Here is a 16,550-nt window from a genome sequence, read left to right as displayed (position 1 = left end):
AACCATCTTTTAACGTTGTTCATATTTTCCCGGTCACTGGTCACTATTGCTAAACAATTCATTTTCAAAATAAATACTTAAAAAGCTTTAGGGTTTAATATTTTGTGTCCCTCTACTATGTTTGTTCAAATCATGTTCCATGGTTCGAAAAAGTTCACACCCTGGATGTAACGATATACATGTATGCATAAACATTCAGGGCAAGCCAACAGCTAGTTTTCTCTGAAACAGCATGGATTACGGATTCAATATTAGGCGTGTGGCATCGTTTTGCGGGCGTCTACAAGATTGATCCAATAAAACCGCAGGGTTCGACATTTGTCACACCACAGTACACAGGCGAGCAATCTAGGGCAATTGTGGCAATATTGTGACTATTTATTACCACGATTTCGTGTTGGTATATTTTGTGTTATTTATTGTTAAGGGACACGACTGATACCTGTGTACACTGAACACAATTTATGCCTTTTTAAGATAGATTTTCTCCCTTTCATCATTTAACCGTTTTCGTTCTATATTCGACCTGCTATAAGGTTGATTATGCACGCACTGAAGCAAAAACATCGTACTTATATTTACAGCATGTTTATTATTATTATTGTTATTATTATTTCTGTTTTTGTTATTATTATGTTATTTTATGGTTGTTGTTTATTTCATATGGCACAGCACTACATGTATTACTGACAACGGAACTGCTTTTGTTTAAAATGTATTGTTGCATAACACTTTTATTATTATTTTTCGTCTTGGAAAATTCTTAAGTTTGTCGTTGAAACATACAAAGAACTTCATGATGACGTAAATATGACTATTTCCGAGAGCTAAAAATACATTTAAACTGAAAATTAATATCTAAGTAGAACAGGGATATGACTTGTCAAATATGTGTGCTTAGAAAAATAACTAAGCAGTAACTGACTATCTTATTTCATAGTAATTGATAACTACTACGATGTTGAATTCATGTAGCTTATAACCCAATGGACTTTGATAGGCTACCGACTGATTAAGGGTGATAATAGAAACTACATACATGCATGTTTCTGACGATATGACCCATTATTAAAATAATTTTAAATGTAGCAGTTAATGGCATTCTTGTCTTAATCTTGCACACATTACTTAAAAAATGCATTGCATACAATTTCTTACCTCATTGTGTAATTGTAGTTGTGTGTCATGACATAATCTCGAAACTTTGAGCTATGTATCACCCAGTGAAATCATTTAATTGAGTAACATTTGACCGGACTGCTCTGGATTGTGACCACCCTGATTTCACGGGTTACTATAGAAAAACAATGATAAACACCAATCAGACAATCACTAACGTTTAGTATACCACCTAAAGATAACTTCAATTTCCTCCATCGGTTTGAAACGCGTTAAAGCAACACGGTTAACTTAAGCGACATAATCAATCATGAGCGGCGAACATTCGGGGAAGTTCTCGCTTTTCGTTCTCGTGTTCAGTGTTACCGTGGCAGTATTATGGATGCCGGATTTCCCGAGGGTAGTTTCCATGAAGACAGCGGACGCTGAACTTAAATTCTCCGGTGGCGGACGTCGCCTTAATCTGCAAAAACCCGACGTAGATGAACGATTTGGTAATATATTTTACATTTTGTTCGCTTGTTGATCATGATTATATCTTTTTAAACTAATAGTGTAATTTCTGGATATATGAATGTTAACAAAATTTATGGTTAGAGCTCAGATTGAATAATGAAATTTATGTTTGTTCTATCTCTTCTGCATCAGACATTTTTGTTTGTGATGCAATACAAATATTTTTTTCTTGAACAGCGCATAGCTCGATTTATCTATTAAACTAATTGGCGTTTTTTAATCAAGATAAGCTGCAGATCACAATTGCATGTCATCAAACTATTGATTACTTTAATACTATTTATTGCTTTTTCATTTACAAGCCTTTTTATCATATATTAAAACAATTGAGCACATGCAAGTAAGAGAGAAATCTCGACGAAGCAGTTTTGTTGAAAAAAAAAGCAAAATGGCTGGGTCACAATTTTTAGAACAAGGGTGATGACCCTTCCCAATAATAGTGAAGGGTTTGAAGTATCAAACATGCAGAATGTTTTGTAACAATACTGCACATGTTGCAAAGAACAATTAGCATTTTAAGAATTATAATACAATGCAATTATTGAATAAGAATAAATACACAATAAATTAATAGAAAAATAATAAATGAATGTGTAGTTAATAAGATAAATATGTAGATAATAAGATAAATTAAGAAACAAAGAAGATATGATTGCCTGCGCTACTCCACCAAGATCAATATCTGAGTTACAGAACAGTTTGAAACATCAAAACACAATGAAAAAAAAACATTCTGGACTTTGTATAAATTGATCAATAAGAAAATCTGTTCGAGTTTTTTATATATCGTTCAACTCAGGAAATAAGGTAGAATTTTTATTATCAGTCAATCTTAAAAAATCCAGATAAAAGTTGCATATTACAAACGGGTGACATGGACGAATGGTAGTAAAGAGAAAGAGACTAGCGCTGTTTACAGCGAACATTTGAAAAAGAAATAGTATAGTTGGCATCTTCAGCGAAGACGCGCATGACATGCGCATTTGGGATTTTCACGTAGGTGATAATAATGTAAATCGGCATGTATATTGCTGCAACGGTTTCTTAACCGTGCATGTTGCATTTGTTGTTAACGTACACCAATAAGAAATGAAGAAGAATTTGGTGAGGATCGAACAATTGGTTAATTGCTTTTTTAAGTCAGATAATGTAGTTAAAATTCGAGTCCCAACAGTTGCATAGCAAGTAAGCACTGTTAACTGAAGAAAACGATAGTATAAGTTAGGCGGTAAAGGACCTTTTGTGTGTTAGTATGATATACCAGTTATTGCATTTTCCGCCTGTCACGTATCGTTACCTAACTAACTATAGACACTCAGACTATAGATTAATATTCGATGATAGGACTAAAATAATGAAACGTATATTTTATTTTGAGTTTTGTTTATGAGTTGGTATTTTACGAATATTTAAAGACCCACATACTTAGGAAACCGATTGAAAAATACTTTCAAAGTATTTGTGCCATGAGCCTTCTTTGCTAAGACTATGGCCATACCCGCACTCAACAGTTTTTGACGAGTAAAAAATGTTTGTTGTATGGCAAGAAAACAAATCATTTCTACAAACCAATGTAGCTTTTTTGTAGTTTACTTACACTTAATGGCATCTGTTCTGCTCAACATACAGAACTTTCCACAATGATTTAATTATGTCAACCTTGACACTAGGAAATATATCCTACTCTTAAAAAGTTGTTATCACGAATTTAAAACGTTATAACATATGGTCAGGTAGACGTTAACGTTTAATATTCATTAACTCTGACGGATCTTGAGCATAATGGGCAAATAAGTCCATTTTCTTCTTCAACGACCCGGTATACATTGTTAAGGACTTTCAGACCATAGGGCCAATAGTTTGTGGTTATAGGGTCTTTATGAAGCCTTAATTGTTGTATGTTTCTAAGATTCGCTCAGAAAAAACTAACTCATTTGTTAAAAATAGTTTTAAAAAAGAAACCAGTTATACCATTGTGATTTCTGATGCAGATTAGAGAAGACCCCGTTTTGTTAATCAGTGTTTGTTGTACAATACACTTTTAGCACGTTTAGAGCAATGATAGGCCTCTGGTACTATCCATAGTAGCAGACCAACAATTGATTTGAAAACAAAGTCAAATATTTCCTTTTAGTTTGCTTGATTTATGAATGGTAGAATTTGGGAATGGTAAAATACAACAATTCTATCAAGATTCCAATAAATAATGATATTTTATACCGTTCTTATTGTTGATTTTACATTCTATAAATTTGTTGTTGCATATGTAAACAAAAATAGTGCGCCCATACTAGTGTCGGGAAAACACCGTATAAAATAATTTGTTTTAGTGACGGTTCGAAAAAGGTTGTTATTGAAACGGTAGTGGGGAATACATGTACATGTATGTTATATCATATTCATGTTGATCAGTCACTGAGTATGGTCAATGAAAGTGAAATTTCATATAAAAATGCTCTATAACTTCAGTCTCTAAATACAGATTAAAAGTCACCAGAATTCAGGATTTTACGTTTCATTTTCAAAATTGTCTAGCGGAAGGACCACCAAAGCCCCTGATTGCAGGAGGGGGACACCCCCTGCCGCAATTACCCCCTTCAGCACTTCGTTGCTCAATAACAATCGTTCATTGGAAAATTCTCACCCCATTTCAAAACCCTGGTTACGGGCCTGATGACCTAGATGCTTATGGATTTTCACAAACGATAATTGAGTTTCATCAGCTATTAAATTAGGACGGTTTGGTCTTTTCGAAAGGGAAACATACAACTTATTTATATATTTGATGGTGATTTTGTTCAGAGAATTTTATTTTTCATTATAAATTGATTATTTTTAATTGAAAATGAAGATTTTACTAATAAATATCATAGTCACACGCTTACCACCTGTGAGCCAGACAAAAATAATCTTAAATTTGTGATACGATGGATGTAATTGATATGCATGTATATCGCCAACAGTATTATAGGGCTGTCACGATACGCCGTGAGCGTACCGCGGTATATCGTGGTACGGCAACACTGTATCGCGGTACGTACCGCGATATTTTACAGAATATGTATCTGTGAAGAAAACAGCAGAATAACAAGTTTTACAAACTTTATTAAACTCAATAATCAGAAAACACTGATATCATAGTATGACTAGAAACTGTAAAAGAAACTCTAATAAACTTGATAGAAGTAGTCATTGTTATTGTTCGCGTCTTTTTCTAAAATGTCCGCCACGTTGTTTACAATAGCTGTGACTACGATCTGTGTAAATCGAACGCTTCAAGGGCATGTTCAAAATGCGGAGTCAGCGTATTGAAAATCCGTAGCGTTCTGACTCTTCCTCGACTTATTCAGAATCTTAAGACAACATGATTCGGAAGTGCCATGCTTTGAACGATCGATATACTAAAGAAAGAAAATAAGAAATAGAATAAACATCTTTTGGATAATTATGAACTTATTTGCAATGGAAATCTGTCCCTAATTCCAAAAATGGTACGGACCCATACATTGCCGTATTTTAAACATGAAAGTTAAACATCTACAAGTGGAAGCGCTTGCTTGACCTGGATATTAACGGATTATTTATTTAGCCCTTTTGAACCGCTTCTACATTTTTCAAAACGATATCTATATCAAAATAATTATGTAATGTATTTATATCTGTGCTAATATAATAATATTAAAAAAACCGGTGCGGCAACGCCGTACCGCGGTGCGATTTTTTTCACAACATGCACCGCGATATACCGGTATACCGGTGAATCGTGACAGCCCTAAACAGTAACAATAGTGTAACAATGACTCGGAGCCTTTTATATGCATATTCGAAAAATATCCCAATAATCTACAACGTTATATGGAGGACTAAATACATTACACATTAAATATGATCTAGAGTGACACATATTTCATCGGTCTCAATAATGATGAAACCTATCTTTATAAGATTTCAGTTTGATTTGTACAATCTTTGAGAAAAATGCAGTCGTAACCTTCAAATATTAGTATTGTTCTTACATCTTTACACCGTTTGTTTCTGTATACCACCTAATGTCGAAATCCGAGACAGTGTTTCGAATACAATAAATGTGTGACGGATACTTCCTATACATTGATGAACTATTGACAAGCAAAATCATTGAAGAGATGAAGGGGCCGGTTTCATTTCTACATCGCCCGAACATATCATTAATAGCATAGACAAAGAATACTAATCAATTTAATACTTATTTGCAGTTCCCAAACTATCTCAAATTATATACGACCTGTAAAAGTGGAGCTACGTTCTACTCAGCAAATAAATATATTGAAGACATATGCATGTGATCGTTAGATAAAAGGACCTCCGTCTGAACCATTGAACACATGCTGATTTGATGGATTTGTACCATGTGATCAGGAAGCTATATAAGCATTAAGCATGAAACATATCTTGGTTAAACGTTTAAAAAAATCGCTGCGAACATTCCTTGACACTCCCGATGCTTGATTCAAATAATATCATTCAACTTAGTGGATGAAGGCTAGCACTACCTAAGACAATCGCCATTTCGGGAGCTTTTTCACAAGTGAATACGAGCCGATTGCAATATTTTGCGAATTGATGTGTTAGGATACATGTTGTATCCAAACAAAATAAATAAATAACTTTAAAAAAACAGGGAAAAGGCGAAGGTGCCGATATCTTTGATTGAACTTTCCGTTCATGACCTTTCAGCAACGTAAGTAAATGAACGTTACCGCAAGATTCCCGTCGCTTAAAGTACGGGATTGGAGGAGCAGCTATGAATGGAACAATGTAAGTGAAACCTTTGCAAAAAACATCGGTTCCAAAAGACTTCATGGCGTTGAAAAAAAATATTGCCTGGTATTGGAATTTGTAAACTTGATAAAACACATGTTCACCCTTGCGCGTTGGGGACCAAGTTGATGTGTTCTGTCGATGATAGCGGATCTTATCTGTTACAAAATTTCCTTCGCTTTGACGACGAAATTTTGTTCGAGGTTTTGTTAGCTACTTTAAATATAATGTAAAGTAAATTGCCAAATGTTGGAATGTGAATATTTTACACTGTCTAGATCTACCAAACTTATCGGAGTGGGTACATATTCTCTTATGAACTTGCTCACATGACTGCATGACTTGTACATTTTGTATATGTCTTCAAAATTTATTAAATACAAGGAATACTCAGAGAGAAATACAAATAAGAAACTTTGTTTCCAAACGTTTACCGAACTATATCAAATCCTTTTAAACGAGGACGCGTGTGGAACAATGTACTATTAACATTTCCAGTTTACGAAGTGATGCAAAACTACGACGAGACCGTGAACCGCTTCCTAGCCAAGTCGCTCATCGCTGGTCACTTGGAGGCCAGCTACCAGTACCTATATATGGTTAAGTATCAGTCTATTAGTATCTCTACATAGTAAACTTTCTGTCTATCAGTACCAGTACGTGGTAAAGCACTGTCTATCGGTATGTTGTAGAGTATCAGTTTATCATAACTGTGCGTTGTTCAGTACCAGTTTATCACTGTGTGTGTTAAAGTACGAGTCTTTGTGAGTGGTAAATTATCAGTCAGTTGATTTGCGTGTTAAGATGTCAGTCTATCACTGTGCGTGTTGAACAACCGTATCTGTGTACGTGTTTAAGTACCACTCTATAATCACCTGAACCTGTTTTAGTCCCAGTTTTTGATTGTGTACCAATGTGTCGGTAATCGAGTATTGTATATGGTAAAGAATCAGTCTATCAGTATAGACGTGGTAAGAACGTGGTAAAAACCAGTCTTTGAGTGTACGTCTATTAGTGCGCGTGTTAAAATAACAGCCTATAAGCGCATGTACCTGATAAAGTACATTCTCCCTGTGCGTGGTGAAGTAGCAGTACTCTATCAGCCCCTGTACTTGATTAATTACAATTCTATGAGTTAGGTTGATAAAGTACTAGTCTATCAGTTTGCGTGGTACAGAACCAGTGCATCAGTGTGCGTGGTTAAGTACCAGTCCATCAGTGTTCGTGGCAAAGTACAAGTCTATCAGGTTGCGTGGTAAAGTAATGGTAAGCATTTGTACATGATAAAGAACCACTCTGTCATTATCTGCACATTTAAGTTGTGAAGTACATATCTAGCATTGCATGTACGTGGTACACCATATCAATGTGCGTGTCGAAGTTTCCATTTATTAGCGTGCTTGGTAAAGTATCAGTTTATCAACATGCGTTGCAAAGAACCACTCAATTTGTACCTATGAGTGGTAAAGCACCACTTTATACATACATGTACGTGGTAAAGCACCACGTTATAAATACATGTACGTGGTAAAGTACCACTCTTTAAATACATGCACGTGGTAAAGTATCACTCTATAAATACATGCACTTGGTAAAGTATCACTCAATAAGTTAATGCACGCTTTAAAGTACCACTCTATAAATACAGTTAACGTTGTAAAGTACCACTCTATAATTACATGCACGTGGTAAAGTACCACTCAATAAGTTAATGCACGTTTTAAAGTACCACTCTATAATTACATGCACGTGGTAAAGTACCTCTCCATAGTTACGTATACGTGGTAAAGCTCCTTTCTACCAGTACCTGTACACGTTCAAGTGACACTATAGCAGTGCCTGTACACGTTCTAATACCACTGAATTACTCGTATATGTTCCATGTAAAGGACTTAAGAACATGTTTATGTACATGGCACATTAAGAGTTTACATGTACCTGCATTTTGTTAAGTACCAGTCTCAGTAACGCAGTAGCATATCTTTTTTCGCATGTACGTGTACAATTTGGTTTTAGAAATACTCAAGCCTAAAGGCCAAAATGAAAAGTGTATGAAACATTATGATATTTGTACCGTCAAAAAATGATACTGTTACAGTCGAACATTTTCGCGCGCAGTGACGTCGCCCTTCCAGGGTTTGCAAAGTTTTTCCAGAAGGCTTCCAACACAGAACTGAACAATGCCCAGTTCCTTTTGAGCTACATAAATAAGCGAGGAGGCTTCTATGAGTTTAGGGACATCGACGTAAGCTTTCATTTTGGCCACGTTCCCCGGCACAAATTATTTTAAATAACATGAACGCCATGATGTTGGTGAAATTTAGAATAATATTTTGGCCAGTCAGAAATAACTGATACAATATCAAAATCAACTTATCTTATTTCTTCCATTATCTGTTCATGAAAGAATTAAGAGATCAGACAAACATAAACTTACGAATGTTCGTAGAAAAAATGATTGATAATTCCATACATGCTTCACGGTATCTTCCAGCGTCCCTCCGTGTTTACCTTCGTTGAGAAGGAGGACTTAGCCATTGAGTCGCTTGGTAAGGCCCTCCACCTGGAAACTGTAATCTACCAACGCCTCACCAAGATACACGAACGCGTTGAACGCAAGGGTGACGCTCATGTGAGTCGCAAACATGTTCATATCTTCTCACGAAAGCCAGAACGGGTGAACCAATCTATGTTTGTCTTAATACTGGCAACACGATGTGACTATTTAGAACATATAAAACGTGCACTGAAAGATTGAATAGTATCTAACATTTCTTTTTACATATTTATAACGCTGTCTTTATCATCCTTTGGTCTTTTAAGTTATATATCAAGTGTATTTTCAATAAATCCACCTTAGCATTGTATCCATTGTCTCAATCGCAGGTAACTCTTCTAATGTTTCCCTTTACTCACACTCGTTAAGTCATCTTTGGTTTCCTCTTTTATTCTTCAGTGAACACTAACTAGTTAAGTTTTCTGGTCTACAACGCAAGTTTGTTTCAGTCAGCTCTCACTTATGTTGTCTACCATGCTAGCTGGTCAACACTTTCCCTTGTCTGTATTGCAAGTTAGCTCCACTGTGTTTCAGTTTACACAAACCAGAATATTCCCCTTGCAAGTTAGCTTCCCTATGTTGCAGTTGAAATACACCAAACCAATATTGCCTTCCTTGTTTACGTCCCAAGCTACCTTCCTTGTTCTTCAGTTGATCAATTAATGGTTTGTCTCACTTCTCTACAATGCATATCGCATCACCTTTTTCAGTGAACGCCCAATTGGATCGTACGAGAGTTTTCTAATGTATCTTTATTGATATCTCCTTTGTGAACTACGAACGTAGTATTCCGTGTGTTTTATTTGTAACTTATCATAATTTCTCCTATATAAATCTCAAGTTCCTTCACCTGTGTTTCAGTTGTCGCACACTCTACAGGACCACTTCTTAGAACAGAAGGTAGACTTTATCAAGGAGCTAAAGGACCACATCGCCCGCCTCAGCATCATGAAACCCGGCCAATACGACCAGGCAGTGTACCTATACGACAGGGAGATCTAACAACGAGGGCTTCTTAACAGAAATTCCTAGCAAGATACTTAATCAACACCAATAATATTTCTTATGACATACTAAAATGTATTAACAATAATTAAAAAAAATCAACGTTCAAAAGACGACTGTGATTTTGAAACAAAAATAATAAACGCATGAACCACTAATTGTTAAGTTTGTATGCTATGTTAAAATTCTCAGATTGATGAAACGGCATTAACAATAATTATGTTGGATATATATACAATTTTTTGTTAACGACATGCTCGCTGATTGCTTGTTATTTGTAAATAAAACAAACAAAATAAATATGTCAAGATTCATCATAATAAAAAAAACAAACAAAGGGTTTGTTAAAAATAAATATACTACATTATAGCCGAACTATTTCATATTAAAACATTTATATGACAACAATAAAGAACGCAAGCTTCTATCGGGAGGTTATAATACATCGCCAACATTTGTGCCGAGTTTCCTTTCATAAAACGTGATACATGGGCATCGTTAGATGGACGTAGCGTTATGAAAAGTCGAGTCAAGAACTTAAGCTTACATCAAAAGGTTGTTTAGAACAATGAAATAAATGCTGAGTATGATCTATAAGACAACTGAACTGCGATTTCAAATTAGCAACTTTATTTTTATGCCCCCGAAGGAGGGCATATAGTGATCGGACCGACCGTCCGTCTGTCCGTCTGTCTGTCTTTCCGTCACACTTTGCATTTAGGTTTCGCAATTAGGTTTCGAATGCTCACAACTTCTATGTCGCTTCAGATAGCAACTTGATGTTTGGCATGCACGTGTATCTCATGAAGCTGCACATTTTGAATGATGAAAGATCAAGGTCATCCTTCAAGGTCAAAGGTCAAATATATGGCTTCAAAGCGGAGTAGAAGGGGGATTTGTGTTTCTGACAAACACATCTCTTGTTTTATCAAATGATTAAACTAGACCGTAGACTGTAGAGCGGTAAACTAGAGAATGACATGAAAGGGCTACCTGAATAATAATTTATCTAGGTTTACATAGAGTAGGATTAGTTATTCGCCATATTTCACTCAATAAAGCACGTTTCATTGTCGCATGCATATGTCGTATGGTTCACCTCAAAGCACACGCAGAGGGTCCGTTAACTAGTACGCCATGTGAAAAGTCAACCGGTAATGTAATGTAAAGTAATGTACATGTAATGTAATGTAATGTAATGAGAGTAATGTAAAGGTGTTCACAAGAGAATCGTTCGAAATGGTTTTCTTGAGAATCAAGTGAAATAATTTGCTAGACAGTTATTTAATTATTAGCTACGCGGTTGAAAAGGTTTCACTAGAAAAAAAAAGTGAGATAATTTACTAAACAATCGTGTGAAATGTTTAACGTTAGAGTTTAAATTATGTGAATAACGTAGCTATAGAATAATGTGAGACGTTTTTTTCATTCAAAAGAGTTTGTCAGGATAAATATGAAATGTATAACTTGAGCAAAACGTAAACGAATTATCAAATGAACGCGTTTAAACGGGAGCAAATTGTGAAATAGTGAATTAATTCTGCTAAATCATTGTCTTAATCCCGATATGAGTTTACATGGAACAAATCATGACAGTTTTGCATTGTACGTCATAAGAGGAACATGAATTGGGATAACGCGACTTTCACCAAGCGAGACGCGCTTGACTCCCGGCATAGGCGTGTTGGTAGGCGCGCGACAGAAACTAGACACTGCGAGGTTGCTGCGTGCATCGGCAATGGTAGTTAGCTGGTCCCCTCGAACCCTTGTCCCGTACTTCCTGCGTCGCAGCAGCGTCGATACGGCCGGCTCACTGTACATGACGGTGCTCTGGCTCTGTATCCATTCTTTGGTCCAGGGTGATACAACTTGTTTGAGATCCCGGGCGGCCTCTCGCTGCGTGTGTTCTTCCAGCGTCTTTCCGTTCCACGTCTGTCGTATCATCGAAAGGTACTTGTCCTAGAGAGAAAAGTATGAATGTATGTATGTATGTATGTGTGTGTGTGTGTGTGTGTGTGTGTGTGTGTGTGTGTGTGTGTGTGTGTGTGTGTGTGTGTGTGTGTGTGTGTGTGTGTGTGTGTGTGTGTGTGTGTGTGTGTGTGTGTGTGTGTGTGTGTGTGTGTGTGTGTGTGTGTGTGTGTGTGTGTGTGTGTGTGTGTGTGTGTGTGTGTGTGTGTGTGTGTGTGTGTGTGTGTGTGTGTGTGTGTGTGTGTGTGTGTGTGTGTGTGTGTGTGTTTGCGTGCGTGCGCGAGTGCGTGCGTGCGTACGTACGTACGTATGTATGTTTGTACGGACGGACGTGTATTCGTACATACGAACGTACGTACATTTGTATGTATACATATATACACAGCATGTGTCTGTTTTAAATTACCTAACTCTGGGTGTGGATAAAATGTGTAAAAATGGTGGGTTTCTTGGACGAAGACCACAGGGTTCATTCTCAATTTTCGTGTTTTGCTTGTTTGTAAGAGCACAACTGTAAAATATACCAAAGTTATGACAAAGTAAAACTTATGTGTCTTACATGTTTGAAGCTTATTGATTTGCTTTGTAGAATTTAGACATTTACTGCATAAACTAGAATAATTAGGGTTAATAAAATACAACACATCAACCGTACAAATTAACATAATACTTGGTCGATAAACAAAAATCTGAAAATGTTATCACTCATTTTAAAACGCATTTTATCAGACATATATGCAAACAAGAAACGACACGTGCAAACTCTGTGCCACTGAGGGATGGAACAAACACAAATCCTCAATTTAATACAGCGGAGATTTAGGAATGGTACCGATTCACGAATACCTGTTCTGTTGGTTCCCGGGCCCTGTATGCCAGGACTGCTTCGGAAAAATGGTTCAGGAATCCACAGTGACTCTTCGTCAGCGGCTTGATGTAGATCCGTTTGATAGGTACGACTGAGTAGTTCCAAGAATAGGCGTGTCTCTCCTCGCCTCTGTTCAGGCCGAGATAGTTTCGCTGGTCCCTTTTTGCTGGAGATTATGAAAAATATCGATTAAATAATTCAGTAAATAAATAACTACAAGATCGTACTGATGTGACGTGTTTTTTTTGTGTTTTTTTTTTTGCGATCTCGCGACATAGCAACTCGTTTCCACGTCTTGGTAAATCGTCGACTTAATAAGGCATTCGTGAGAACAACTTAGTAAGTCGTGGAAACGAGGATGCTCACTTTTTAGATTGAGTTGGCATGGTATGTGAACAACTTAGTAATTCGTAGTAAGGTACTTGTAACCACACAGATTACTCGTTGGGAACAAGTTAGTAAGTTATGGGAACGAGTGAACTAATCAGTAAATTGTGTGGACGATTTAGTAAGTCGTGGTGACGACATAACTTGCTCGTCGAAAGGACTGAGTAAGTTGTATACGAACGACATAGCTAACTCGTATAGGAAAGACATTCTTCTTCAACATTTTACCTTCCTTAATGTCTAATTCAATTTATATACAAATCATACTAAAACTAACTTATCAATGTGAAGGTTAGTTAGAAAACGTTAGCTGTAATATGATCGATCATTAGGAAATTATCATACCAAACCTTTAGCGTTTTGCAGGTCATGAAAACTGGTAGAAAATATATGTTGAAATGTGCAATGTAATCATTATGTACATTCGGAATGCAATAAAAACTTTATATTGAAAAATCCTTTTTTTAAGCGACTCTACATGCACATTGTACATTTATTAAAGGGCAAACATGTTTTCCTCCAACGATGACAATTCAAAGTAATTTGTCAAATTGTGAAATGAATGGCTCCACACCAGCCTGATTATTGGCGCAGTCTAGTCTGAAGCTACCCTGTTCACTTATACAGATAACGAAACCTTTCGTGAGTTATTGTGTTTATGGATAAAAAAAACAATGGTATCGTTGTTGGAAGATAATTTGCGAGCCATACTTAATTTACATGGAGATATGTTTGGGGATTTTCGTTGAATTGATTATCTGATATTAACCAAAATATATACATTATGTGATGTTATGTAGGTACATGGTGATTTCTTTGATATAAAATGACACATAATCGGTCGCTTTCATGAGAGGGTTATTAAAATTAAAACCTATTATCAGTGTATGGTGACAACCTATGAGAGAACGTCCTGTCATCGTGTCAAATCTGTAGTTCAACTACTCTTTAACAGTACTGGACTGGAAAAGTGATGTCATTCAGGGTAACTGAACTTGAACAGTACTGAACATTGTAGTACGTTTTTTCCGTTCGTTCGTGAGGTCTGCCATATCATCGGACCGTAACATTTTAGGGACACCACTCCAAGTTCAAGTGCACCACTTGATCATCAAAATTATAAATTCGCGGGGATATTATACAATAATAATCTCAATAATCATTGGGAGATGCAAGCCAATCATACTTCCGATATTGAGCTTACAGACGGATGAGTTAATTTAAAAATCTGACAATGAAGTGCGAGAGTGTATAAAAACATACAAACACAAACAATTGGAAACGTGGGGACCTTTATGAGTTTTGAAATGCTGAAGTTTTTACAAGTAAATTTATGTTTTTTCCAATGTGACAAGAATATGTCTTCCCTAGGTAGTAAATCGCTTATGACATCAAACGCTTTAAAAATATATACGTTGCTGCATCAACAAAAACATTAGCTTCTCGTCGAACTTCTTGCACATGTTTGCATATTTCCAGAGAGGATGAAGCCAACGAAAAAGAGGTGTGGCTAAGAACAGGAAGTGAGGTCAGATAAACAAAATCAATATCGTAGCCATATTAAAGACTTCTCTTAAAATATACACGTTATATACCACCAGATAAGGATACAAATTTCAAAAGTAGCGCAAAGGCTATTACAGGATTGAAGTTGCGGCATGTGTAATCAGTTATAAAGAGACAACTCTGTGTTCTGTGTAATCAAACTCATGTGGATTTAATTAACATACACGGTTACTGCATTCAATATTTAAATTCAAATGACTTTGGCATTTGGTTATAAATGTGATAAGATAAAACCCTATCTACCACATTTTGGTGTATAATAGTCTTGAACCTAGATTTAATCAAATTTTGCTGAAAGGAAAATGTTTATATATGCCTTGCGCTTTTAAATATACCGAATATACAAATATTTACTTTGTTTCACATTGGAATGGACAACCCCTGCCTGGGGGCGAACTAGCTTCCCCCACTGTGAGTAGGCCTGGGGCGCAATGGCTCTGGGTTTCAATCTCTGTCCTTGCAGTTTTAAAGCGACGCCCGCGGTATTATCTGATTTCGCCGATCGTTGGCTTTTAACGACCCGACTGTCACTAAATAGCATCAAAGAGCCGGCCCTTGTAACAAATGTCTTCGGTAGCGGGGCTACAATCGCCCGAGGACTGGGAACCTTGATCGGCGTGCCCGGTGGATCCTTTTCCGGCAAGTTGTCCGTCACCTTGTACATGGATTCGGCGGTGCTTACGGCGCTTTGCTGATTTAGAAGCGCCAAGTAATCTGAGTTGTCAATATGAAGTTCCAGCTTTTCTGACGCGTTTGATTTCCGAATCTTGCCCGATCCGATCATGAGTCTTGAACCACGTGATGCTGCTGTTTCCGGTCGTTTATCCGCGTCGTTTAAGGTCTTGTACGTCATTAAATTATCCATTTTTTATAGCATATTGGTTTTGCAAATACGTTTTATATAGATGTAGTTGATTCAAATAACATCAAAACAAATAAAAGCTAGTTGCTTAAGTGGATTTTTGATAGTATTTGGTAGTCGAATAATACTTGAATATCCCTGTGTAGTTGTTAATTTTTCATTATAGATTAGGCACTCGAAAATTCAGCTTTACATACTCACCTCATATGACTGTTCTTAATTATTATTTTTTTTAAATAAACAGTACACTAATACTACTTCATTAAATGTCGCAATTATAAACGCTGTTACTTTTGTATTCGATTAGAAGCTCAGTTCCTTAAATCCGACGAACATTCCAAATATTGTTTTAATAACATTCATTACTTTATATACATTCGCCAATATTATTAATAATGTTATTTCCAAAATGTGTTACATCATAATATATATTCATGGATGTATTTTCGTAACAAGTTAAGACTATTTGAATGTTTGAGCAATTACTATTTTCAAACAAGTAGTTCGGAACATGTTTGTGACCAAAAAATAACTGTTGTGTCGATAAGTATCGCAATTTGTTCTTTTCACTTTCAAAAATTTCTGTCAGTATAATTGCCGGTAATTATCGAAATGTGTCAATATATTATTCGTGCCGCAAATTGGATACCTTTTGGTATGTATAAAATAGGTGATTGGAATTTAAATACAGGTTTCAAGTATTTCTTGTATGCTCATTTCATGCATAACATGACAGTATGAGCCAACGTTACACAAACATACATTGATAGATACATAGTTTAAGGGGCCATATGTTATACAGCAAACTTTTTTTTCATTTCAGAGGGAGAATATTTACAATTTAAACAACGCACGCGAACACTATTAAACATTTGAGCATAGAGGAAACACAAAAAATATTT

General features: G+C 36.2%; 2 protein-coding genes across 2 annotated transcripts; one reads left to right on the top strand and one right to left on the bottom strand.

The window, feature by feature from the left end:
* Nucleotides 1-1,087: 1,087 nt before the first annotated feature.
* On the top strand, nt 1,088-10,326 carry LOC127841621 (ferritin, middle subunit-like). The gene is made up of 5 exons (XM_052370583.1): nt 1,088-1,613; nt 6,934-7,034; nt 8,534-8,680; nt 8,930-9,067; nt 9,854-10,326. The coding sequence occupies exons 1-5, from the start codon at nt 1,430-1,432 to the stop codon at nt 9,992-9,994; spliced, it is 711 nt and encodes a 236-aa protein (XP_052226543.1). The 5' UTR covers nt 1,088-1,429; the 3' UTR covers nt 9,995-10,326.
* A 1,021-nt stretch (nt 10,327-11,347) lies between these two features.
* On the bottom strand, nt 11,348-15,781 carry LOC127842786 (uncharacterized). The gene is made up of 3 exons (XM_052372495.1): nt 15,141-15,781; nt 12,812-12,999; nt 11,348-11,956 (listed from the first exon to the last, which is right to left on the bottom strand). The coding sequence occupies exons 1-3, from the start codon at nt 15,649-15,651 to the stop codon at nt 11,585-11,587; spliced, it is 1,071 nt and encodes a 356-aa protein (XP_052228455.1). The 5' UTR covers nt 15,652-15,781; the 3' UTR covers nt 11,348-11,584.
* Between the last annotated feature and the right edge of the window lie 769 nt (nt 15,782-16,550).

Source organism: Dreissena polymorpha, chromosome 8, assembly GCF_020536995.1.
Source record: "Dreissena polymorpha isolate Duluth1 chromosome 8, UMN_Dpol_1.0, whole genome shotgun sequence".
Lineage (NCBI taxonomy): Eukaryota > Metazoa > Mollusca > Bivalvia > Myida > Dreissenidae > Dreissena > Dreissena polymorpha.
Note: the sequence above shows the minus strand (reverse complement) of the source record. Positions and strands in the feature narration are given on the sequence as shown.

Bases quoted from the DNA above. Each gene is read 5' to 3' on its own strand.
- LOC127842786 (XM_052372495.1), bottom strand. From the start codon at position 15,651: ATGGATAATTTAATGACGTACAAGACCTTAAACGACGCGGATAAACGA. The intron at 13,000-15,140 runs GTAAATATTTGT...CATAATCTCCAG, and splicing joins CCATTCCAATGTGAAACAAA to CAAAAAGGGACCAGCGAAAC. The intron at 11,957-12,811 runs GTATTCGTGAAT...TTTTCTCTCTAG, and splicing joins CCCGGGAACCAACAGAACAG to GACAAGTACCTTTCGATGAT.
- LOC127841621 (XM_052370583.1), top strand. From the start codon at position 1,430: ATGAGCGGCGAACATTCGGGGAAGTTCTCGCTTTTCGTTCTCGTGTTC. The intron at 8,681-8,929 runs GTAAGCTTTCAT...GGTATCTTCCAG, and splicing joins ATGAGTTTAGGGACATCGAC to CGTCCCTCCGTGTTTACCTT. The intron at 9,068-9,853 runs GTGAGTCGCAAA...CCTGTGTTTCAG, and splicing joins AACGCAAGGGTGACGCTCAT to TTGTCGCACACTCTACAGGA.